Source organism: Poecilia reticulata, chromosome 14 (genome assembly GCF_904066995.2).
Source record: "Poecilia reticulata chromosome 14, P_reticulata-male-v2, whole genome shotgun sequence".
Taxonomy (NCBI): domain Eukaryota; kingdom Metazoa; phylum Chordata; class Actinopteri; order Cyprinodontiformes; family Poeciliidae; genus Poecilia; species Poecilia reticulata.
Genome location: NC_088843.1, coordinates 3,660,467 through 3,685,934, shown reverse-complemented (window position 1 = coordinate 3,685,934; position 25,468 = coordinate 3,660,467). Strand labels below are relative to the sequence as shown.

The window sequence follows — 25,468 nt, the reverse complement described above, 5'->3', positions numbered from 1 at the left end:
CTTTTTTCTACCCATTCCAACCTCCTTACACATACTTTTTTAGCTCTCGTCGACACTCTGTTGCTCATACCCCATTTTTTCCCATATACACTACTGTTGAACAGCACAAACCTCGATTCTAAGCTTAAGTATTGCTGTCTTTAATCTACTCTTATAAAAGCAAAGAGGAACCACCTTCCTTCTCTGCATCACATCCACCAACCTCTCAGATTTACATAGTAACATTCAAAGTCCCTAATGTCAGTTCCACACTCTTCCTCTTCTCTCTCTCTCTCTCTCTCTCTCTCTCTCCCTCTCTCTGCCCAAAGTCGTCGTCTGATTTCCACTGGCACCCTGTAGGTCAACAGCAACTGGCAGTCATTGTCACACAGGCTTTGAACGATGTGGTATGAAGTTCATGTTTGTGATTTCCATATTCAGAAATAAATTTTGAATCAGGTCCAAATTCAGTTGCAAACATCTAAGAAAGAAGGAAATAAAGAACAACAGAAAGGAGGAAAAGAGCAAGCCATATAGGGACATATTATCACCAGTACGATAACACACTAAATGAAAAACAAGTTAATAACATTCAAGTTGAATTCATGCTATCTTTTTATTTAACTTTCAAAGTCAGATTTAAAAAACTGTATTAATGAAAATATATAACAATTTCATTTTCAAACCGATTATTTTAGCAATAAAATGAAACGCTAACTGTGTTTGAATGGCCATTCAATGTTTATGTTGTCATTTTGAGACCGGAAGTGAGCAACTAATCTTACGTCACTTTCCCTCACAGCGCGAAAACTGCAGTTCCCATTTGGTCATAAGTGCAGCCACTGTCCAAGGTAAGAGGGTGTAATTGTTTATGTATATGTTTAGGGAGCGCTCCTTTTAACCATGTTACTGTCAGTGTATCTTTATGACGGCTGAGTACTTCGAAATGCATCTTATTAGCTGTTAAACCGCAAAGTAGCAGTGGCGCAAAACTTCGTTGTTAGCTAACAGGTAAACATTTTTAGCTTGTTATAAATTCTCTTAACAAAGTCAACAAAACTTTTTAAAGGTAGCCGTCTACTCGAAACTCAGTTGAAAACAAATTAACCTTCTGCAATTGTGTCAAGCAGAGTTGTGTAATAATTAATTCGTAATTTTATTGTAAAATATAAGATTTAACGTCTAAAATGAACACGTGCGTTAACTTCAAATGCTCTTTCCGCTTTGTGTTTATTACTTTACAGAATTCACGACGTGATAAATCTAGTGATTAAGCATTAAATAGTCTCCATTGGCTAGAAATTGATTAGAAAATTATTAAAAGAAAAGATGCATGAAAGTGTTTATTTGTTTTACTATTGCTGTTTTGTGAAGAATATAATATTGTTTATATTTTTCAGATAGTGTATACAATAAATATAAGGAATTCAATACATTATTGCTGTACTTTATATTATTAGTTGCACCAATCAATTACCCAGCGATAAGGATGTTTCAAGTCTCTTTTGATTGACTCTCATTTTTAATTATCCTATTAAATATTCTAACATTTATTTTTCTTTTCTATGTATGCATTAAAACTCAAAATAGTAGGGGTGTATGTTTTTATGCATGATTGAGACTAATCTTTCAATAACTTAATTATAAGTAATTCGAAACTACTCCACATCTATAAATTTTTCCTGTTAAGTGTGACAAAAGTCATAATTGACACATTAGACACTAAAAATCACAATTGGCAATAAAAAGCCTGACTGGGGCATTTCAGCTTTGTAAAGTTTTTTTAACCTTTGTTATAAGTAAACAAACAAAATACATCCACAACTATTAATAGTTATTAACATTAAGTTCTTTTTATTAGTTTTTTAGCTGATTGGTGGAGACTTTTTCATCTTTAAAGCATTTATCTTATACTTTAAGTGCCTTTATTCTTTTTCTCTTTCATAAAGCAAAAATGTCGAAGATAGACAAAATGAGTATCCTCGGAGTGAGAAGCTTTGGGATTGAGGATAAAGACAAACAAGTCATCTCCTTTTTTACTCCTTTGACTGTTCTGGTGGGACCCAACGGAGCAGGGAAAACGGTAGGAAAGCATGAAGATAATGCTAACTATTAAGCATGGCCATGGTTTATTTTAAAGCTCTGCGGAAGAGGATAGCTAAGCAGAAGTTTCTGAAATACATTTGGTATGTTTTATAATAGTTTGTAATCTCTTTGTACAATATGATCCAAATGTTTTTGTGTTTTCAGACGATTATTGAATGCCTCAAGTATGCAACATCGGGGGAACTTCCCCCTGGATCTAAAGGAGGAGCTTTTGTTCATGATCCAAAGGTTTGTCGATGAACATTTCATCCTTTTGTTAGAGAGAATATTTAAATATAGCTGTAAAGTACTATAATTAATTATTCATTTAAGACCTTATTAGTCATTACCTCAAATCTAATTAAATTTAGATTTCTCAAAAGCCATATTTGATTCAAATGATTTTTAAAGACAAATATGTTGTTTTTTTATCATTTTTGTAATAAAAAAAATGAAGGTTACATTTTTTGATTTTCCAGAATAACATTTCTGGTAATAAATTAATTCTGTTCTGGCTTGTCAGATGATGTTGTTGTTAATTTATTTTTGTATTTTTAAAGTGATCATGTGCCATTGCAGGATGCCCATGAGACGGATGTACGAGCTCAGATTCGTCTCCTGTTCTCAGACGTGAATGGAGAAAAAGTCACCATCCAGCGCTCCATGTCCTGCACACAGAAAGCAAAGAACTATTCATTCAAAAGCTTAGAGCAGGTCATTACTAGAATAAAGTAAGACACTTTCAGTAACCTACTGCAGTCTTTTACCTAGTGTTTGAAAACTTTTATAATGAGAACGTTTGTCTCCTGTTTTAATTCTCCCAGAGATGGTGAAAGAGTAAGTCTTTCTTCTAAGTGTGGAGAGCTGGATCGGGAGATGATTTCTGCTTTAGGAGTGTCCAAGCCGGTGCTGAATCATGTCATCTTTTGTCACCAAGAAGATTCCAACTGGCCACTTAGTGAGGGCAAAGCTCTCAAAGACAAATTTGACTCCATCTTTGCTGCAACCAAGTGAGTCCAGCAGATATTGCTGTTTCAATGAATGGCCAATCACCATAACACATCACAATAACACAAGTAACATCATATAATTAATCATTACTATTTACCTTGTGTAGATATATTAAGGCTCTGGAGACGATGCGTCAGCTGCGCCTCAAACAGAGTCATACAGTCAAAGAATGCCAAGTGGAGTTACGCTACCTGAAGCAAAACAAGGAGAAGGCTCAGCAGATCAGAGAGACTGTGGCCACCAAGGAGGCTCAGCTGATGGCCTCCAAAGACAGTGTCCACCAGACGGAGAGCCAGATTGAGCCGCTTGAGGTGTGTGAATTGTGCATTGCTAACAGAAGTAGCAATCGGCATAAATGAGGGTTAACGGTCAGTCTACATTGATCAGTAGTCTTCCCTTTTAATCAGTCTTCTTAATTGTCAGAATCGACTGATGGAGTTCGACCAGAAACTGGGGAAGGTGATGAAGTTGGACAATGACATTAAGGCTTTGGACAGCAGGAAGAAACAGATGGAGGAGGACAACAAAGAGCTGGAGGAAACCATGGAACAGGTAAAGCAACAGCACTTGAATATTAATAATAACTAAAAAGAAATGTCAGTTTTATCGAGAGCGCACCTGAGAGTTGCAGCTGGTGTGGTGAATTCATACAGGCAGCAGATTCAACAAGTGTATCTTAACATAAAATATTTTTCACTTCATAAAACACAAATAAGATTTAACTACAGGCTATGCAAGGAGAGCTTTTGTTCCACCAAGTGCTGCATCACTAAAGCTGTCTCTCTATTTCATTTTGTTTTGCAAACAAATATTGGGAGTGCAATATGATGATATGAGATTGTGGAAATGTAGGAAGTGTCAACAATATTCCAAAGCAAAGATATTGTGACATGATCTAAACGTCACATTCAGTCAGTTGAGGTTCTGTGATTAGTTTTATTTTCTTCTTTATTCATTTAGTTTTACAAACTTCTGATCATTTACTGTGCGAGTGTTGTCCACCTTTGAAGTGTATGCTTTGCTTTTCATTTTGGGCTGTAAGTATCTCTTTTTATTTAACTGTTGGAGAAATAGAACAGCCTGAGTCTCTCACTTGCCATAAATGTGAAATCATTTTTCTTCTTTGAGGGCTGTGTATTACAGAGGAATAAACTTGCACACACACACACATATTAGAATTATGTTTTTTATTGAAACTATTGTTATCTGAAAAACAATGCTGAGCTGTGCTTGTTTATGTAGAGATTCACTTTAAACCAGTGAACCATCTGTGGTGCAGGTGTTTCAGGGTTCAGATGAGGAGCTACAAGACATTTACCAGAACCACCAGAGGACAGTGAAAGAGAAGGAGCGCAGGTTGACAGACTGCCAGAGAGAGCTGGAGAGAGCCGGCCGGGAATGTCAGAGACTCAACAGAGTGAAGGCCGATCTCTTGGTCGAGCAAGGTAATGAAAATGTAAAATAAACAATCCCTAAAGTGCTTGATTTTAAAATGATGATTAGGGGTATAGATTGATATTTTTTACTTGTAGGCCTGCTCTGGCTTTTAAGCTTTCTATGAAGATGGAAGAGTCAATTAATCACATTTTGTTTTCTTTATTAGCTTTTGTTTACAATGATTTTCTGTGGCTGCATGGTGACATGGCTGTTTGCAGTGTTGCCTTGCATCAAAAAAGTTCTGGTTTAAAGTTGCATTCATGGGTTTCATCAGGTTCCACGGTGCAGAAAAATGCACTAGGTTGTTATTGTTGAAGAACTGTGTTTTTAATGTTCTTTATATGTTACATGTTAAAGTTAAACTATGGAGTTTTAAACATTGTTTTGAGTGCTGTTCCCTCCTTTGTCTTCCAAAGATATTGGTCTGATTGCCTTCTGGAGGGAATTGGTTGCAGTAGATTTTATTTAGTGGCATCACAATAAAAGGTGGTGAAAACAAAAACAAGCCACATTAGTCAGTTTTAATTTGTATATTTGTGATGTATACATTCTACAGTTCATAAATATGTGCAATTAGTGTTTTTCCTTATTTTCATCTCAGGTCGTCTTCAGCTGGAAGCTGATCGCCATACTCAGAACGTCAAGAGCCGTGACACTCTGGTGAGAGGAAGAATGGAGAAATGCACACTTATACTGACGAAAGATAGTTGGCGTTTCCACTGAGAGTTAAAAACATGTTACATTACTATTAGGAAATCTTAATTTGTTCTGATATTGTAATTAACAAAAGTTCCAAGAAAATAACAGCTTTCCTTGGTTTTTCTCTCGTCCTCTGCATCTCACAGGTTCGCTCTTTGTCATCCCATCTGGAGATGGAGGGTTATGACCGCCCCCCCTTCACTTCCCTGCAGCTTGAAAGCTTTCATCGTCACGTCACACAAAGACTGGAGCAGGAGAAAGAGACACTCCGTCAGATTACAGTAAGAAATACTTGGACTGAAAACAAAACACTCCTGTCCAATGACCTTTGTGCTTCCTGCTGTGTTTTTTGATAAATAATGTTTGATAGCTTTACTTATCAAACTTCAAATAACGTTTGACAAGCAAAATATCAAACTTTACTTAAATTTCACTAGAAATAAGTAGAATTTTGACAGTTTTGTTTATTGTTCTTTTTATTGTGTTGTAGGCAGATCTGCAGGAAAAGGAGCAACAGAAGCAGCAGTCTATCGATGAAATAAGGGATAAGAAGACTGGCCTGGAGAGAACCGTAGAGCTGAAGAGGGACATGCAGGGAAAGAAGCAGCAGGAGCTGAGGAACATCAGGGCGGATCTGCAGAAACTCGAAGGGTCATCCAGTCGACTGCAAGAGCTGGAAAATGAATTGGCCAAAGCTGTAAGATCTTTGATGACACATCTCAAGTAACGTTTTATCTTCTGATGATAGGTGACTGCACAGCAACTTTTGCCTTGTTGTATTATTTGAAAAAATAATCAACAGCTTTAGATTTTTTATAACTGCTGTCATATTATTCTCATTAGTTACAGTTTTTCATACCGTTTCCCAGTTTTTTATTTGGAAATATGTAAAGATTTTGTTTGAACTATCAAATATAATTATTAAGTTGTCATATAAATAAAAATATTTCTGTAAACATAAAGTGTTTACGTTTTTTTTTTGGCACATTTCAGTCACACATTCAGCAGCTTCATTCTGTATGTTGGTTTTCCCCGTCAGGAGTGTGAGCTGGAACGTGCCGTTCAGAGCTCCAATGTCGAAGAGCTGAAGACTGAGATTGAGGGACTCCAGAGAGAAAAGACAGAGCTTGACCGGGCGCAGAGACGGCTCGATCAAGAGATGCAGATTCTTAACACGCACACAACTGCACGCACGCAGATGGACATGTTGAAGAAAGATAAGGTATGAAATGATTCCGCATTGCAGAATAGTTTCAGTCCTTTCATTTCTTTTTCTGTGCTTGTTGCTTAATTAAATCATGGTAAACTGTTCAAATCAAACCACTTTTAATCTTCTATTTTCTCTACATTCTTCTTGGTCTTTCTTTTTTTTTTTTCTAATGTTGCTGCTGTTATCTTTTGTTGTTCTGTTTTTTTCTCTCCTCTTGCCTCCTCTTCACCTTCCCAGACAGAGAAGGAAGAGCAGGTACGGAAAACCAAGGCTCGTCACGGCGAGAATCTCACGTCCCTCCTGGGTCATTTTCCCAACAAGAGAGAACTGGAAGACTGGATCTATTCCAAGTCCAAGGAAATCAATAGCACAAGGGACAAACTTGCCAAATTAAAGTGAGTGGGTTTTATTTTATTTAATGAAAAACCTTTTTGAGTTAGTTTTGAAGTCTGTATGTCTGTTTCTGTTCTAATGAATCTCAGTAAAGACTTGGCGTCAAGTGAGCAGAACAAAAGCCATATTGCTGCTGAGTTGCGGAAGAAGGAGCAACAACTTACTAGTGATGAAGAGAAGTTCTTCAACGTGTGTGGCAGTCAGGATCTGGAGCAGGATCTGGGCAGATTGCAGGAAGATCTGGAGAAAGTATCCAAGCAAAGAGGTAACTGGACAGGAGCAGAAATGTACACATCTACAGAAAACTGTTTATTTATTGTAGAGATGGTGGCTCATACTTATTTTATCAACACTTGGAGGTTGCTGGTATTTTTTTCCTAGACTTTGGAGAAAGAACCAAAAGCTCCTGATTGGATTTAAATGGAAGTAGTGGCTCAAATTTTAATGTTTTGATCTTTATATAGCTGTTGTACAGCTATTTGACTTTCCCTCAATCCTCTGCAGTCCAGTCCTGGTACTTTCTGCAGACTTTCAGTTTATCTTCTTTGCAGCCATTCCCCAAGTCAGACCAGTATCTGTAAGTTTCCCCCGACCTGTGTCGCTCATTTGCCTTTTTAATTCCCTAACAAACTGCAGTGGTGGCAGCCAAGTCCCTACACTGAATTCCCTTTAGGAGATAATTCTCCTGGCTCTTGCTGGGCTTTCTTGGGCGTTCAGAAGTTCATAAATGTCTAGCTAAAAGCAAACAAAAAGGAGAGGTTTTGAGCAATTCCTTTTGCGCCAACTCTCCACCATGAGTGGAGAGTTAACACGCTAACTCTCCACTTATGGTATCGGTCCAAAAGAAGTTTTTGGCAGTCTCTTTTACCCCAAAAGAAAATCAGGAGCTTTTGCCCCAAAAGCTGTATTCGTCCTTAAAAAACTATTTTTTACAGTATCTCTTTGCTCAGAGTAACCTATGCTCTGTAAAAAAAACACCCACATAAATGCCAAAGCAGTCAGCTTTGTAAAATACAAGTTGTCTGTGTGAGTCAGTTTTAAACCTTATTGGCCATGAATGTGCATTTATTAATTGCAACTTCTTAACTTATTATTAATTGCAACTTGGAATGGGTTTATAAAAAGTTTCCCGGACTTATGTTTAATCTAATGAATGCTATGCACCATTTATTTTGGGGCTGTGGGATAAGAGTGTGTGCATTTACCACTGTTGTGTAAATATGTTATGTTTTCTCTTTTTCCACCTGTCCTGATAAAGCCATGTTAGCAGGAGCCACAGCAGTGTACACTCAGTTCATCAGCCAGCTGACAGAGGAGAGGGAGCCCTGCTGCCCTGTGTGCCAGCGGACCTTTCCTTCAGAATCGGACCTGCAGGAAGTTATCAGCGACATGCAGTCCAAACTGCGCCTGGTGCCTGACAAACTGAAGAACACAGAGCAGGACCTGAAGAAGAAGGAGAGGAAAAAAGATGAAATGATGGCACTCAAACCTGTGAGGTATGCTGATTTAACTGCTTAGTTAAAAATAACATAAATAAAGCAAAGCCGTCATTTTTTTATTGCTTCAAAGAAATTAATGAAATCATTATCTTTTTACCTGCAGATGCAGAGATTAATATTTTTCTTAAAAGTAGCATTATTTATGCAGTTACAGACGTTTAGTCCTGCTTTCACCGTTCTGTTTTGGTTGGTCTGTAAAATGATAGAATAGTAAGGAACACATAACATGAGACTCTCATTGAAAATGAAATATCTGCATATTCATAAGTGTCGTCGATGTTGTGAAAATAAAATCATTTATGTCCTTAAGCTTCATTTTCATCATAGTTTTCTATTTCTATAGTTGAAAACAGTCTTCAAACTAATTTAAAAGTTTAAATAAAACAAAGTAGATTGGCCAGCACAGTTGGTAAACTTCCAGCCAGTTCCACTAGATGGAGCTAAATTCTCATAGGATGTAAGTTTTACTTCATAAGACTAATTGAATTGTGTTCTTATCCAGTGATCCAACAATTTCTTTTTTGTTTAAATTCTTTTATGTTTGTATTTTCTGGCTACTGATAAAACTAAAAAATGCACACACTTACTGACCTCATGATGAGGTAGATCTTGTTAAAAACTGGTTTGGATCACTGTTGTGTTAACTCCTTGTGGTTGATTGATTCAACAATTTTTTAAAAACATTTTTCAGATGTTTTGTTGAATATTGGTCAGATGCACATCCATGGTGCTAATCTCCTATATCTTCCCAAAGTTGCACAAAGAACAAGTGAAAGTGGAGACCACTAAAATACAGTGAACTCTCTGTGATGTTCAATATACAACGTTGAGATGATTCGAGGTATAAAGAGATGGGCCTGGTCCGCAGTACGACTGATTTATCCTGTGGGGTTTGACTGAAAGGAAAAATATCCCAATGTTTTATGGATGAAATCAAGATCGATTGGATCAGTCAACATTTTTCTGCTCTGTTATTATCCAGTTATATTAAACTTGTGAGAATCATGTCTGCAGTGACAAAAGTGGCACCTGGTGTAGTTTTCTTCTATTGCAGATTCTCTGCTTCAAGCATTGAAGTATTTTGCCTTCAAAGATTGTACTGTAACCACTTTGAACTGCCTTTCTCCTGAAAATGTGCTATATAACTAAGATTACCTTACCTTACTTCCTCATTCCTTGGTTGTGAAGAGTGATTATCTGAGCTCTCTTTGCCTTTCTGTCATCTACAACCAGTCTGCCCATTATTCTGTCATTATCAAAACATTTTAATCCACACAACTCCTACTTACCTGATACTCAGCTGTATTTCTGACGTATGCTGCTAGTATGAGAAGATATTAAATGTAAAGTTTGAAAAAAACACTGCATACTTCATTTTTACCTAATTTATTTATTTATTTGCAGACAGGCCATTGTACAGTTTCAGGAGAAGGAGCTGCCTGAGCTGAGAAACCGACTTCAGATTGTGAACAGAGAAATCGAGAGGCTCAAGGCTGAAATAGAAGAACAGGAGACGCTGCTTGGTACCTTACTGTCTGAGGAGGAAACAGCCAAGGCCTGCCTACAGGACATCTCTCTGATGGACAGATACTTGGTACCACTGCATCTTCTCATCACCTTAGCTTTTCTAATCTCCTCAACAATTAGTATAAACATTCTAGCCTTTCGCCTACGTTACATGAAAGTCTTTTGCTACAAGGGCAGATCTGGTCCTTCTGAGAATCAACCAAGATTCATTTTAGGTGTCTGCAACCAAAATTGTCATTTGAGTCTTTTTAGATCAGATTGATTTTCCCATCCAGCCTGTCACCACAGATCCACTTCATAACGCTAAATGTTTCATTTGAATCTTGCTTTTTGTGTCTTTTTAAATAAGAAAAGCATTTTAATACCAAGTTAATAATTGGATAGCAAAAGGTGCTTAATAGGAGATTTATTTTACAGAATTTGAACTGGGTGAAGCTGAAACTCGATGAATCCTGAGTAGAACATATTTATAGACAAGGGTTTTTTATCTTAAATGCAAGATGTATATATTTTTTGTAAAGTTTTGATGTAATAATCATTGCGAGTAGTATTTCTTTAATTTGCATATCCAGATAACAATTACTCGATTACTAAATTAGTTGACAATTATTTATTTCAACAAAGCTTCATTATGATTAATTAGATTAATCGTTTCAACCCTAGAAATAGAGTAGCAAAACATTTCTCATTGCCTTTCTCTCAAGGTAGACTCAACAGAGCTTATTTTATTGACATTTTCAAAGTTTTAGTTTTTAGAGTTTGTTTCCACAACAAAGTGGTATCGTTGTTGAACCAGTTTTCATAAATTGGACCTGATGCTGATGCAGTTGAAACAAAACTGGTTCTAAGTTTGACTGCATTTCCACCATACGAAAGACAGAGCAGGTTTTCTGAGCAGAATATGGCAAGAAAAGGAGTGTCATTCACTCAACCTCTCAGTGGTCAGAATGTCATGGCCTAAATGTGCATATTTATATATTTTTTGTGTTACTGTTGACTGTTAAAACGTTTTCCCCAAGCTGTGTTTGTTTAAAATATAGGCTGTCAATTTTGTGCCAATTCATATATTTGTTAATTTGCAGATGGACCTTAAAGAGCTGGACAGAAAAATAGCTCAGCAGGCAGCTAAACTCCAGGGAGTAGACCTGACCAGAACCATTCAGCAAGTCAGTCAAGAGAAACAAGAAACGCAGCACAAGCTGGACACCAGTAGGTTTTCCTCATTCACAAACTCCAACAGTGCATTGTAGTTTTAATGTTTTAGTTTTGCTTTTAATACTTGCTTAATTGCCTTGACTTCACCTACTATTTAAAAGCTTAACACCTGCAAGCAACATAACCGCACACACAATTTTAATCAAGTCATACTTGTTTCTACAGAGTATTGTGTAATACCGTGCAAAAACAAAACGAGAAAACATTTTTTTGCTTAATTTGGTAAAAAAAAAACCCAACATTTTGTCAGATTCTAACAATAATGTTTAAAAATAGTTTTTGATAATAGTTTTTCTAGTGTCTTAAAAAGATATTTAGCTCATAAATGTGTTAGTTAAAAGAATCCTCTTAGAAATGTACACTCATGCAGATACCTATTAAATGTATTAAATGGATAATTATTAAAAAAAAAACAATACTCTAAAGCAGAACCTGATGAATCTTGTTTGCACATTAGCATTATGCCTTAAGAGTCAAAGTTGATCCACTTTTGATTCAACTCTTAAACGTCATTAGCAGATTGGGTCATAAAATAGTTTTTCTGTACTTTGTCTTTGACATTGTCTCTTTCCAGCCTCTAGCAAAATGGAGCTGAAACGTAAGCTGATCCAAGACCAACAGGACCAGATTCAGACCCTGAAAAGTGCCGTAAATGAAACGAGAGCAGAGAAGCTGCAGCTAAGCAGCGACATGCAGAAACAGCAGCAGCTGGAGGAGCAATGTGTTGACTTTACTGCAGAGATTCAGGCTTTAACCAGAGACATTAGGGTAATTATTATAACACATCATTTTGTGCATACAGATCAATTCAACAAATCTGAATATTATTGAAAAGTTACTTTTCAGAAACTCAACTTCATAAGACAAACATATTGAATGGATTAATACACAGTTTAATGTTTTTAAGGCTTATTTCTTTTAATTATGATTATTTTTCACATCTTACGAAAACCTCACATTTTAGGTTGGAATATTATATCAGACCATTTGTTTATACTGAAATATTGGCTTAATGGAAAAAGCCAATAAATGTTGTTAAATGTTGTTTTCTAAAGAACAGATATATTGTTCTTGTGACAATACAGTTTTGTATTTGCATATTAAGAATTGATTTTCCAGTAATATTTGACAAAAAAAATTTCATACAGGAAGCAAAGGAACAACTGTCACCTCTGTCTGCTGCTTTGGAAAAGCTGCAACAAGAGAAACAAGAGTTAATGGAGCATAAAAGAAAGAAGCAGGAAGAAGGCCAAGAGAAGGTTGATAATTATTCATGTTCTCATCTCACTCATCTCCAAACTATTGGTGTCTCACACGTGATGCACAAAGGAGATTCTAAACTCTGTCATCCTTTTCTGCTTTTAGTAATGCTGTCATGTCACCTGCCGATGTTTTTTTTTTTTTGCTTTCTCACAAGATTTGGTGATATACTATGTAGTAAAAAAATAAACTTGCTGCTCAAGTTAAATATCTTTAATATCTTTCATTTCAAGTAATGTGAATTTTACAATGTAATCACTGTTTTTTACAGATAAATGGCATAAAAGAGAGGGTGAAGTCTGTCTCAATTTTGGAACGAGATATTAAAAAATATATGGATGACGGAAGAGAGGAATATAAAGAGGTAATCTGTTCACGGATTTTGGTTAATATTCATTTACATTTTTTAGCTTTAATTGTTTGAAAGTACAGTAATCACTCACTACTTTTCCCTTAAAAGTAATTGCAATTATTTCTTTATTTTAATATATGAAAAACCTTACCGACCGTTTTTAATTTTAACTGCATCAAACAACTGTTTATTCTTGCTGCAGCAAAAGGAATCAGAGCTTCAAGAAACCAACACTCAGCTCCATGAGGCTGAGAAGCAGAAAGACAAAATTAATAAGGAGATGGGAAACATCCGTCAGGACATAGATACCCAAAAGGTACAGACTTTTGGCTCATTATTTTTATTTTTAATATTATTATTGAAGTATGGTAGTGTTAAAGAAGAACAGAAATTGGCGGTTAACGAATGGGCTTGATCAGCCCTGACTGGGGAAGAGCCGGTCAGAAACTCAAAAATCATGTAATCAGTGAAAAATACATGATACATGATAACGCTACCAGGTCGGGCTGACAATTCCTCTCTACTGTGTAAGTGGTTTTAATGAGTGAAGAAAACGCAACCATACTTTGATATGCGATGCAGTAATGTCAGGAAAGTGCTATTCTCCTGGGAACTGTCAAGCCCAGCCTGGTTCAGTGGATTACCAGAGAGTGAGGTAATCCACAGAACATGTCTCCACTGCTACAGTTTCCAGTGAAACCGCATGTGGTATATCATGGCCATGGAAACGTATTCTCTGAAACTCTGTGTGCTCTATTCTTGAGCTGGTGTGACAACTTTATGAAGTTTTGGGATCTATAGGCGTTGTAGGTTTTGGCGTCTGTATTGAACCAGAAGATGCATAAAAGTCTTTTTGATATCTTAATGTATGGGTAACACTTTACTTGAAGGGATGTGCATAAGACTGACATGGCACTGTCGTAAACATAACACCTGTTACAAACATGAAGGAGTCTAAACGTCCTCATGTTAGTCTTATGCACATCCCTTCAAATAAAGTGTTACCTGTAATACGTTCAGGCTGCGATAGAACAAGATTTCTGGCGGAATTGGAATTGAAAATGTTTTCAGCCTTCTAAAAATCTCAGTTAATTTAGGACCTATTTTCTCTTGAGAATGTACATGACAATTTATGATTTAATAATGGTAACCACTTGTATAACATTAAAGGCGGTAAAAAGTGCCAACTCTGTGATCAATTTGTTTTTGTCTTCCAATGACGGCTCTCGCATGCACAGTATGGTTCCATCTCTGCTTCTAATATCAATAATCAATAACTAGCTCATTGCCAGAAGGCTGGAAATTATATTTTGAATTCTTTAAACAAGTTTTTTCTTATCATAGTTCCAAAAACTATAAAAGAATTGGTTCAAATATGTAATTGACAAAAAACCTGGAGACCAGAATTGAACCCTCAACATTGTGCTCCGGACATTTTTCTTTAACAGTGTTGTTATTATGTATTTGTTTCTTGCATATTTGTTATTTCTTCAGGTCCAAGAGCGCTGGTTGCAAGACAATCTGACACTGAGGAAACGAGTTGAGGAACTGAAGGAGGTTGTAGCTAAACGAGAAACTCTTATGAAAGACATGGGCAACATGCAGGTGTTGCAGCTGCGCCAGTAAGAGCACTTCACAATTTGAATTAGTCTGTTGAAAAACAAGTACAGTAGCACTTCAAGATAGGCCAAGACTAATAGCCTCTTCACTATCCCTTGAGTGGAATGTTTTTAGTGTTTCAACCCTCTCTGTTTTATTTTCTGTGCTTTTTTAGAGAACGTCGTGATGCAGAGCGCAAGCTAGAAGATTTGAAGAAGAACCGGAGCATCGCACTAGGTCGGCAGAAAGGCTTCGAAGAAGAGATTCTGCATTACAGGTAAAACAGACATAAATGTAAACTGAACTGAAACAGTATCAGCCGAAGTGTTTCATCATACCACATAGTTTGCATATGTGGAACCCAAATGAAAGCTCCTTAGTAGCTTTTATATTCTTCACTAACCGCAGAGTAGCACTGCATCTTGTTTTTTTCTGGAATTACTTAAAATACGGATTTACTGAATAAATAGCTCCAAGACAAGAACTCGTTAAGTGGTACAATATTTGCTATTTGTAAGAAGAGAAAGGTTTCTTAAAACTTTTTTTACAATTTTTTTCTTAAATTAAATTTTTACAGAAAAGAGTTGAGAGAAGATCAGTATGACAAAGCTGAGGAGCGCTACAAAAACAAGATGATCACCATGAGGACCACTGAGTTGGTCATTAAAGACCTTGATCTCTACTACAAAGCCCTTGATCAGTAAGTAACTAATTTGTGTGAATGACTGAATTTTTTCCCATCAGTGTCATTTATCAAAACCTCATCCTTTTAACCCCCAGTGGCTGCGGTTTGATGTTAATCAGGCGTGAGAAATACTGAAACTGCTTGCACTTCGGAACTTTACATGTCTAAAATGTTATTCAAGATAGATGCCAGGTCGAAGGCAGTGGTTGTCTGTGTATTAGCATCACTGATGACATAAATATCCTCAAACGAAAGTAATAGCATTGGGTGTAGGTGGCACATGTTATTTGGCCCTGGTATTTGCTTAACTTAAAAGTCAAGTAAGATATTATCTTAAAAATCCAAAAAATTGCATAATCACCATACTAAAGGGAAGGTATTCACAAACGTTAGTGAAGAATTTAGTATGCTGTCAGAAAGTCGGAATTCTCATAATCTTTCTCTAATAACTTTTTAATACACCACATCTCTGCTGCACGCAGCATTTCACCGGTAACTCTGCAGAATCATTTCTGAAAGACGAGTTTATCAGTGTATTGAACAGGATATGAAGCCGGCAGTGCACCAGTCACACAGCTGGCACTTCTGCATGTTGGCCACCTAGCGCGCTGCCGCGGCTGCATCTCTCACTCAATCCGGACGATTTGGAAGGCGTTCTAGTAGAAAAGCATCATCTGTATCGGAATTTATATCAACTCCCATGAGGAATAATTTTTCTTCAAAGAACTGCATCAAGGTTTGAGTCAAGTTTAAAAGCCACAGCCAGAGGCGGTCCTAGCCAGTTTGGCGCCCTGGGCAAACCACTCTACAGGCTCCCCTGCTCCCCCCCATCAACACATTTGATTTGGGAGGCATGGACATGTTAATTGATATCAATATCAAGATTGTTGATATTCAGATCCTGTGGTGCCGCCCTGGACAGTTCCCCATGTTGCACATATCAGAAACCACCACTGGCCACATATCTCTATGAGCAAAGAATAATGTGTGGCGTGTGCATTTGCATCTCACACATGCTGCCCCGGCGCATGGCTTTGTATCTTTACTGAAACTTGATAAGAGTTTATGTGTTCCCAGTTAGCCGGTGCGTTAGTGGGCCGGTGGTTCAGCCCGTGAAGGAACTGTCGTGCTCACCTCGAAATCATGCAGCATGCTGGTTTTATTTTATTTTTTGCAGTGCATAAGAAATGCTTTGTCTACTTCCAGTCAAGCCTTAAATTTAAATGTTAAACAATTAAAAATATTTTAAAATCAAATTTAACAGCCTTGCCATTCTGAATAAATAGATGTTAAAATTCTTTATCTGTGGTCCGTGTTAAAATGTTAGCATTTATGAGGCCTGTGAAGGTTTGGGGGGTCTTCAGCAGCTGCTTATTTCATTTAACCCTGTAGTCATATCTAAATGTGACCAGCATTACATTGTGTTTTTACATTTGACAGATGTGCAAAAAATTGCTATTTATTTTAATACTATTTCTTTGGTTTGTTGTTTTTAACTCAATAGTTGTGTGTTTAATCGTTGTTAATGATGTCTTCCAGAAAAATAATTACCAAGTAATATTTTACATTTCCGGTCAGTGTAACATTTTTTAATACAAAAAACACCGTCGCCCACTGATGAACCACCTAGCTGCCCGACCACTGGGCATAATACGTTTTCTGGGAGAAACTGCTTTTTGTGTAATTCACAGTGGTTTTAAGTCATCAGTTGCATATTGTGTTGGAAATGATCTTTTTTATTAATATTAACATTTCATTCATGTTAAAACAGGCAAAGAGTAGTTCATAAACATTTTTGTACTTTGTAACCTAGACTTAAAATATCAGGATGAAAAAATATGTTTGATATTTTATGTTTCTGCATAATTTGTTTCCATTAAGAAAGGTGTTAGTGGGAATAAACTATATAATTTTTTCTCATAATAAATCATTAAAAGGTTAGTTCTGTTCTTTCTGTTGATTACTTCTCTATCAGTATCTTACCTCCACTAATTCATAGTCAGTTTGGAGAATATGGGAGAGGTTCCAGTGGTAATGATAACAGCTAGCTAAGATTTATTTTAGAGCCAATTTGAGCTGATCTCTGCAACTTAACCAAAAATCATATTGTAAGGTGCCAAATCTTTATCAATTTTGACTCCATCCATCCATCCATCCATCCATTTTCTTCCGCTTATCCGGGGTCGGGTCGCGGGGGCAGCAGCTTCAGAAGGGAGGCCCAGACACTTCCCTCTCCCCAGCCACTTCTTCCAGCTCCTCCGGGGGAATCCCAAGGCGTTCCCAGGCCAGCCGAGAGACGTAATCCCTCCAGCGTGTCCTGGGTCTTCCCCGAGGACTCTTTTCTGCATAACAAAATTTAGACATTGTCCTCTGACTGCCAAAAAAAGATACAACATGAACTTGTTGGATATCTGACTGCTTGTCATGATATTTGGAGCATAATTATACTTTACAAATAAAGAGAAGGACTATGAACATTTAAATTTAGGTTTCTGGATGTATAGAGTCACAAGAAAAATTAGGTCACCTCAAATATTTATTTCAGAAATGTTCAAATATTGGTTTAATCAAACTTGAGCAACAGAATTGCCTTGATTTACATTTTAAAAGATAGGTACAAAAATGCATTTACTAGCTGAGGAAAAAAAAGGTGGGCATCAAACACTCCTTGTTTCCCCCTTATCTGACTTCAGTGAAATGCTTCTTGAGGCTGTCTACTACTCTATGTCATCAGTCTTTGTAAGATTTTGTTCCTTAGAATGAGCTTCTCTCAAATTTGTAAATTTTGGTAAGGAAGCACATGTGAGGAGGTTTGCACTCGCAGACTCTGATAACATCTGAGAAATGAGCAATCACATAATTTACCCATGCATGTGGGTGGGTTATGAGCATCATCCTGCAGTTTAATCAAGATGCAAAGCAAGCGTAAAAAGCCTTTTTTCTGCAGCCCATACATTTACGTCACAGTTTCTGTCTGAATACAAAGCAATCTGTTTCAAGTTGAGATATTTAATGTAAAAATTATAGTGTAAATGGGTCATTTAGTTTGCAAAACAAATGGTGGCAGCACTGTGAATTAAACTTTACAGCTGGCTGTTATAAATGGCCTACTAGAAATTATTCATATAGTTTTTAAAAGCTTCCACTATCAGACATAAATCAAGTTCTTACTGTAGTGACGGTTTAGATTTTTCAAAGTTTTTTTTTAAAATACATTCTTCATATGGAATATTTACATTTGTAATTACTGCATTTAATACAATTCTAAGTTCATAATAAAAGCTTTTTAAATAAACACCATAATTAAGTTGCTCTAGATTTCAAAAGACTTAAAAAGCCGTTAATAATAGTATCTTGATGATAGCAATTATATCTTATATATTAGAAACCTCTACTGTTTGACGCAGATGTGTTTTGGTAATACACACACTTCACCACTTTTGCACCACTCTCCTGCGTAGAGCATATTGAGTTCTACCTAGGAAAGTGAAACTAAATAAAGAGGTAATTAGGTCACAGAATGAGCCACCAGATTGCACCTCAGAGAAACGTTTTTACAATTTCTGACAGATTTGATCATTTTCCTGAATCTCGGAAGATGCTTTGAATTTTCTTCTTATGAAAATAAGTTGATTGGATACTTAATTTTTAAATTTTTTCTAGTTGGAAGTTAAGCTACTTTAAACTTGTAATTTGTGCAGGATGCTAACATGTCTGATATATTTATAATTTTTTTAGAGGGTTTTATGATTTTGGCATGAACATGTCCTTTAACCTTTATAACATATCTGTGTTTTTATACCACTAAGTTATAACCTCTGCAAACTTAGTTTACTGAACTTTATTAGATTTTTAATATGTGGATGCACAGTATAAATGCCCAGTTCACAAAATAATATGTTACTTTGTTTTCTTTGATTTATTTTTAGTGTTGTATTAGTTGAAGTTATGGCTGAACTTGAGCACACCACATCCTTTCCTATTCTGATAAATCGTTTGCATTGGTTCCGCACTACGTCAGTATTGTGACCTAGTTCACATCAGCAGGTCTAAACCGTTTTCTAAGGCTTTAGCCACTCTTATACCAGTGTGACCGACTAATGCACATTGGCGAAATGTTGCTGTTAATGGCCCACAATGGTCACTGAAATAACTGACAAAAGCAGTAGTAATGAAAAATTTACTGAAAATTAACAAAAAAATCAGACTTTGCTTTTAAAATTTGGTTTAACTGAATGATTAAAAAAGAGCTAATGAAACGGCCAGACAAACATTATGGTATTGAAAATAATTTGAACATTGGCATATGTTAAACTAAATTGAGACTTCTTATTAACATTACAAATGTCTTCAAGCTTGTAATCAGTGAGCCAGCCTACATACAGGGTGACAAGTGTTTGATGACATGATGTGTACCATACTGAACATGAACCATAGAAAGCAAAGAACGACTGTCTCAGGATGTTAGGAAGAAAATCATAGACAATTATGTCAAATGTAAAGGCTATAAGACAAACTCCAAGCACATTGATGCTCTTATGACTAAAGCTGCACATATTATTGAGAAGTTTAGAGTTCAGTGGACAGTAGCCAAGGTCTAGAGAGGTTAGCTACAAAGAAAATTGATGGCAAATTGAGAAGAAAGATAAAGAGCCCAGAACAACATTACTAAGACATTAAAGGTGAACTCCAAGTTTGAGGTACAGATCACACCATATGTTGTCTTTTGAGTCAAAATGGACTTAAAGTGGGCCGACCAAGGATGAAAAAGCAAATCTGGAATTAGCTACAATGTGTTTTGATGAGCCAAAGTCCATTGGATTCTAGAAAGAAATGTGCTGCCCTTTTGAGGCCCGTTTCTTTAACAATGGCCAATTCAAAAGCAATGTCTGATTTTTGTTGGTGAATTTCCAGTAATTTTTTTTAATGTATTATTGCTTTTTCAAGTTATTTCAATGAAAATATACTTAAACATTCTGTTTGAGGTTGTTGAAACAACGGACAGAAAGCCCTAACTTCAAGTCCGGCAAGGATTCTAGAGGTGATATAAAATGCATAGGTCCTGCTCTGCTCCTCTTTACTGCTTTGCTTCCAAAGTATACTAAGAGACTTGGTGAAACTCTGTTTTATTAATCCATGCTAGTAAGTAGTTTTTCTTAAGTATTTTGTATAGTGCTGCGTCATACTTTTGTTTCGATTGGAAACACTGTAAAAGCTGTATCATTCTTATATTTAAATATCCAATGTATTTAATGATAATGGAACAATAACATTCCTAATATCCTAATAAATGAATCCAGCTTAAGTTGCTCATATTAGCTTTTATTGAGTTTCTGATGAATTCATAGAAGTCCGTTTTTGGAAGAGATATGCTGTTTCTAAAAGGAAGTCAGTAGTTGCATCTGTTGACTAAGCAGTTGCGTACATAAGGCAGTAGGTCAGATTGTTGGATAAGGTGTCCTCCAATCCTTCTAGTTTCAGCTTTCCTCTGTGGTTCATCAACCCCCATATATGGTCATAGGAAGAAACTGCGTTTTGTACGGTTATCACTTTCGTCTTTTTAACCACACTGGACTTTTTCATCAAACTGCTAGATGATAGACAAAATATTTCTTGGTATCCAGGAAGGCAGCATCCAGTCTTCTGTTTGCATATCTTTTTTACAAAGATATATCATCTAACATATCAGTATTAAATGAAAAAAAAAAATGTTGCTGCAGTTTTCATTTTGTAACCAAGATATGAGAAAGTCACATTTGCAGCAGTGAACTTGTTTAACCTATATTTAGGAATTGATGATGGTGCATTTTTGTCATCTTGAGAGGATTTTATTTTATGAACACGTGATTGACAATCCACTTGGTTATGTCTTACTGAGCTTATTTTGCTATTTTCAATCTAACAAAGACTAAAGCATCCCCTTTAATATAATTTTTACCGTTGTTTTCTTTCTGCTTTCCACAGAACCATCATGAGGTTCCACAGTATGAAGATGGATGAGATCAATAAAATTATCAGAGACCTGTGGCGCAGCACCTACAGGGGTCAAGGTGCTTCTCTTTTACAAATATATATATATATTTTTTTTCAAACTTATACAAAGTAGTTCCTCTCCAGTATTTTCCTTCATTAAGTCTTTTGTCTTGTGTCTCATATGTGCTTCAGATATTGAGTATGTGGAGATCAGGTCGGATGTGGATGAGAATTCATCAGCTGGAGTCAAGAGGAGGGTTTACAACTACAGAGTAGTTATGGTGAAAGGAGACACAGCTCTGGATATGAGAGGACGCTGCAGTGCTGGCCAGAAGGTGCCGACTTTGCCGATTCTGTATTTGTGCTGGCATGGCTAAAGGTTATACATGTATAAAATGTTCACAAGAACATTGTCAGTCAGTAGCAGTCCATGTATTTATGCTGATGCGTCACAATACAGTCATTGCATACAAGTAAAAACCTCCAGACGACAAATCCATCAACAAAAGGCTGTCACCACTGTGGTCCAGGAGAGTTGATACACACGTGCTTTTGTTGCACAATAACTGAATGACAAAAAATACTGATAATGATGAAATCAGAGGGAGCAAGTGATGAAGATATGACAAGCTAGTGTGGTGCATAATCTGATATGTAGAATCATCACAAGAGCAGGGATTTAAAAATCTTACTAAACTATATATACAAATGTCAGCAGCTTCTTAATTTGGTGTCACCTGCTGGTGTCCTGCCAAGTGTGTGGTGAATAGAAACACTTCAATATTTAGAGAGAAGTTCTTCTTCACTCCCTAATTGTCCATATTTGGCATGAATTTAGGGTCAAATTAATTGAAACACTCTTTCTTTTCCTAAAACTTAGCATTCTCGTAACATAAAGATATGCCTACCTACACTCATGTAGTTTGTATTTTCTTGAGACTATTTAATATCAAATTATTTTTCTATTCTGCACCAAACTGTAGGATTTAAACTTAAGTGTATACAAAATTGTGACTTGTAATCGGTTAGCATGTAAGCAACCCAAGAGCAACCGAACCAGTAAGTCAGTGTAGCTGCTCTGTATAATCAGTTCCTCTTTCATGGCCTCTCATGTGCAGGTGTTGGCGTCCCTGATCATCCGTCTTGCCCTGGCAGAGACTTTCTGTCTGAACTGTGGGATCTTGGCCTTGGATGAGCCAACCACCAACCTGGACAGAGAGAACATCGAGTCCTTGGCACATGCCCTTGTAGAGTTAGTGCTTTTCATGCTTTTGCAAATCTTTAAATTCGTACCTGAAGTTGCATCTAATGTGATTAGAGCTGCAGAATAACTGTGAAACAGTGTGCAGCAACAGAATCCGTTGAAATTAACTCACATTTTCTTCACTCTTCTTTGTTTTTTTTGTCCTTGTGATTTCTCCACCTACCACTTGCATTATATCAGGTGAAGACTTCACTGAAAATCCATCCAACTGATGGTGCATACAGTTGTGTTCAAAATAATAGTAGCCCAGCTTACCTTGTAATTAGACAAGGTAAGCCGTGAATACTCACCAATTAGAAGATAACTTTAAAAAGTCAGGCCGTCAGCAAGAAGCCCTCATCAAATCATTACAAAGAGCTTACAATTAATTGAGCAGCATCCTTAATCCAGACCAACAAGATTGACATTAAAGTGTTTTCAACAGAAAAATTGTAGAAACTGTGATATTTTTCACCTTTTGTTAATTGTTAACAGTTTCAGGTTTTATTTTTATTTAATTTGCTAAGGAGTGGGGAGTGTTTTTAATGCATTAACAGATATATGGAAATAAATCCTTTTACAATTTTGAGTTTGCCATTTTTAAAACTCATTACTATTTCTTTGAATACAACAGTAACAAACCAGGTATTAAATCCAAGTAGTGTTTAGTAAAAGCACACTTTGATATTGTAATGATTTAGATTTGTCACACTGTGCTATCCTGAGAGTGTGTATTCACTTTTCTTTTAAAGTGTGAACCTTTTCTGATTGCGAAACTTTTTACAGACACTTGTTTTTTAAGATTGCAAGTGTTCAAGACTGTAGAATAAGAGTTGTGCAACATTAATCACCTTTCAACAAAGCAATCACTGATCACTGTTTTCCTTTCTTTAGATTTAGAGATTATCAACATTGCATTGCTTTGAAAGTTGCAAGTATTCAGCGTGTTGTACTTGAGCTTGATCTCTTTGCTGTCTGTGCTCTCTAGAATCATCAAGAGTCGTTCTCGTCAGCGCAATTTCCAGCTGCTCATCATCACCCATGATGAAGACTTTGTGGAGCTCCTGGGCCGCTCCAGCTACATCGAGAACTTCTACCGAATCCGCAAGAACCAGGACCAGAACTCCGAAATCAACAAGTGCAGCATCTCCTCTCTCTCGTCTTATCTTCATTAAAAAACTGGCTGTGTTGCATAACTTTAAAGGTCCTCAGTGACATTTCATTCTTTGATTGTAGTTGGTAAAATTCACACTGTTTTATTTACCCTCTTTTTGCTGTGAACCGTTTAAATTTTCTTATAGTGAACAAGAGCTTGAAAAAAATTTTTTTGTCAATTTATTTGAATAAATGTCAAAACACTAAGTAAGAAACTGAAAGTACAAGTTATGCACATATATTAATGACTTTCATGTCTTTGCATGATGCACCAATTGCAGAGTTGTATTAAAGAAATTTAGCATGCCGCCTTTGTTAAGAAATGAAAATAATTTTTAAATGATCAAATGCTTTCAGATAGAAAGCATTGATAGTTTGTGCTTCAAAATATGAGACATTACAGTTTAAATGTCCTTGTTTCATCTTCAAAAGTTTGACATTCTGGTATTAAATCTTCAGAATTACTAAAGCTGGAATGATTTTTTTAACACAAACTCAGTTTAGGTATTTCACTTTAACAGCTAACAAGCCTTCAAATTCAAAGAAATAGTCAAACCACAACTTATCTCATAATCACTGCAGACGACATCTCATTTTAGCAGTGAAGAAACATAGCTAGAGGCGTGGACAAAGGGTGTATAAAACCAAGCACTCAGTCAGAGCAACTTCAAGCTTACAGCTGAACAACCAAAGACAACTTCAGAGACTCCCTCTCGAGACATCCTCAACCTACGAGCAACCATGGTGATGGCAATACTTCTGCTGGTGTGTGCTGTGGTTCAGCTGGTCATCCCGGCTCCTTCTGCTTCTCCTGATGCTACACACGTCATCCTCAACCACATTATTACAGAGGCTCACAAATGTAAAGACATTTACGCCAAAGTGAGTTTTCTCTTTTAGTTATCCTTTTTCCAACAGTTTATGACTAAATTGCCGTTTTAAAAGTTGGCAGCATGTTTGACTGAACTTATTTTCTCTTTGTGATAGGCGTTTGTGGAGAACGTGCAGGATTTGGTTGATGCCGGCTGTAAGGTAAGAAGAGTGCTTCATCACTTGACCCATACTTAAAGAATGTTGAAAATGTACTTACATACTTTTCAATTACTTCCCATGTAGGATGACTTCTTTTGCAAAGCGCACATGATTCTGTCTAAGCATGAGAAGTCTGAAGAACCCAAGAAGAACGAGCAATCACTTGTGCACTACGTGGGCAAATACATCAACGATACACAGGTAAGTTTTTTAATTCATCTTGGATTTTTATATGAAAACAGGTCACGTGTGTTTTAGCCTTCTCAATAGAGTGGATTAACTTACAAAAACAAAAGAATTGCAGATGTAGCTGCAGAAATTAGGGTGAGCAACATTTTTGTGCAGCTTGAATGAACTGGATTTCTTGTCATTCAGATCGACTGTCCAGAGCTGCTGAAGACTGTGAGAAACTCAACTGAAACCAAGCCAATCACTGTTCTGCTGGATAACATCTCCAAATGTAGCAAGAGGAAAAACTTTGGGGTATAGTAACTTCAGGTCGTGGAACCTTTTCAGCAGTTGCTGATCTGCATTTACAAATTCATTGTAGTTGTGTCTTATAAGGTTTATTTGCATTTTTACATTTTCTGAAAGTGGAAATTGTGCATGTAAAGAAAATAATAAAACAACTGAGCAGCATGATATGAGAAATTAAGTTTAATGCTGTGGTTTAACTTGCGTAGTATTTTAGTTGAAAAGTTGTTTTTATTTTAAGATATTCCATCTTATTTATTTTTTATTTAATTTATCATAAGACTATTTATTGTAATTTTCTTTCACAGTATTAAAATCAGCATTAGAGAACATTAACTTATTTCTCATGACTTTCTCAGGCAAAAATGTTTTGTTCTGTATAATTTGTCAATTTTATTGTAAATCCTAAAAATATTTTTGGAGAAAATGTTTTACATATTGGCATTTACAGTGCAGATTCTGACTGTACTTTAGGATGATCAGATGGAATTATGTTGTATATTCTATTTTAATTTGACTGCTGGATTTAACTGTATTGGAATAAACTTAATTAAACAAATTTGCAATGAATTGGATTTGTTTGCTTTGTAAGGTGATTTTTGATTTGAGTGAAATAAACTTACTTGTGTCATATATCTTA

At 36.3% G+C, this 25,468-nt stretch overlaps 2 protein-coding genes across 3 annotated transcripts; both read left to right on the top strand.

The window, feature by feature from the left end:
* Nucleotides 1-746: 746 nt before the first annotated feature.
* On the top strand, nucleotides 747-23,370 carry rad50 (RAD50 homolog, double strand break repair protein). Of its 2 annotated transcripts, none has more exons than XM_008426949.2 (28): nucleotides 747-830; nucleotides 1,929-2,062; nucleotides 2,230-2,313; nucleotides 2,644-2,795; nucleotides 2,889-3,074; nucleotides 3,182-3,386; nucleotides 3,499-3,627; nucleotides 4,355-4,520; nucleotides 5,114-5,172; nucleotides 5,358-5,492; nucleotides 5,702-5,908; nucleotides 6,251-6,433; nucleotides 6,659-6,816; nucleotides 6,904-7,079; nucleotides 8,073-8,310; nucleotides 9,718-9,907; nucleotides 10,923-11,049; nucleotides 11,630-11,823; nucleotides 12,204-12,314; nucleotides 12,587-12,679; nucleotides 12,870-12,983; nucleotides 14,162-14,289; nucleotides 14,442-14,543; nucleotides 14,844-14,966; nucleotides 20,916-21,001; nucleotides 21,117-21,259; nucleotides 22,043-22,176; nucleotides 23,156-23,370. In XM_008426949.2, exons 2-28 carry the CDS (start codon nucleotides 1,934-1,936, stop codon nucleotides 23,340-23,342), a joined length of 3,939 nt encoding a protein of 1,312 aa, XP_008425171.2. In that variant the 5' UTR covers nucleotides 747-830; nucleotides 1,929-1,933; the 3' UTR covers nucleotides 23,343-23,370. The 2 variants fall into 2 exon arrangements, with proteins under 2 accessions (XP_008425171.2, XP_017164247.2); XM_017308758.2 differs by lacking the exon at nucleotides 747-830 and adding an exon at nucleotides 874-990.
* A 411-nt stretch (nucleotides 23,371-23,781) lies between these two features.
* Nucleotides 23,782-25,468, top strand: LOC145554869 (uncharacterized). The gene is made up of 4 exons (XM_081615684.1): nucleotides 23,782-24,204; nucleotides 24,310-24,354; nucleotides 24,439-24,555; nucleotides 24,730-25,468. The coding sequence occupies exons 1-4, from the start codon at nucleotides 24,064-24,066 to the stop codon at nucleotides 24,841-24,843; spliced, it is 417 nt and encodes a 138-aa protein (XP_081471810.1). The 5' UTR covers nucleotides 23,782-24,063; the 3' UTR covers nucleotides 24,844-25,468.

What these genes read in the sequence shown, in the direction of transcription:
- rad50 (XM_008426949.2), top strand. Translation starts at nt 1,934, where the DNA reads ATGTCGAAGATAGACAAAATGAGTATCCTCGGAGTGAGAAGCTTTGGG. An exon ending in ATGGCACTCAAACCTGTGAG is followed by an intron (nt 8,311 to 9,717) that starts GTATGCTGATTT and finishes ATTTATTTGCAG; the next exon opens with ACAGGCCATTGTACAGTTTC. An exon ending in CTTTAACCAGAGACATTAGG is followed by an intron (nt 11,824 to 12,203) that starts GTAATTATTATA and finishes AATTTCATACAG; the next exon opens with GAAGCAAAGGAACAACTGTC.
- LOC145554869 (XM_081615684.1), top strand. Translation starts at nt 24,064, where the DNA reads ATGGTGATGGCAATACTTCTGCTGGTGTGTGCTGTGGTTCAGCTGGTC. An exon ending in GTAAAGACATTTACGCCAAA is followed by an intron (nt 24,205 to 24,309) that starts GTGAGTTTTCTC and finishes TCTTTGTGATAG; the next exon opens with GCGTTTGTGGAGAACGTGCA. An exon ending in AATACATCAACGATACACAG is followed by an intron (nt 24,556 to 24,729) that starts GTAAGTTTTTTA and finishes CTTGTCATTCAG; the next exon opens with ATCGACTGTCCAGAGCTGCT.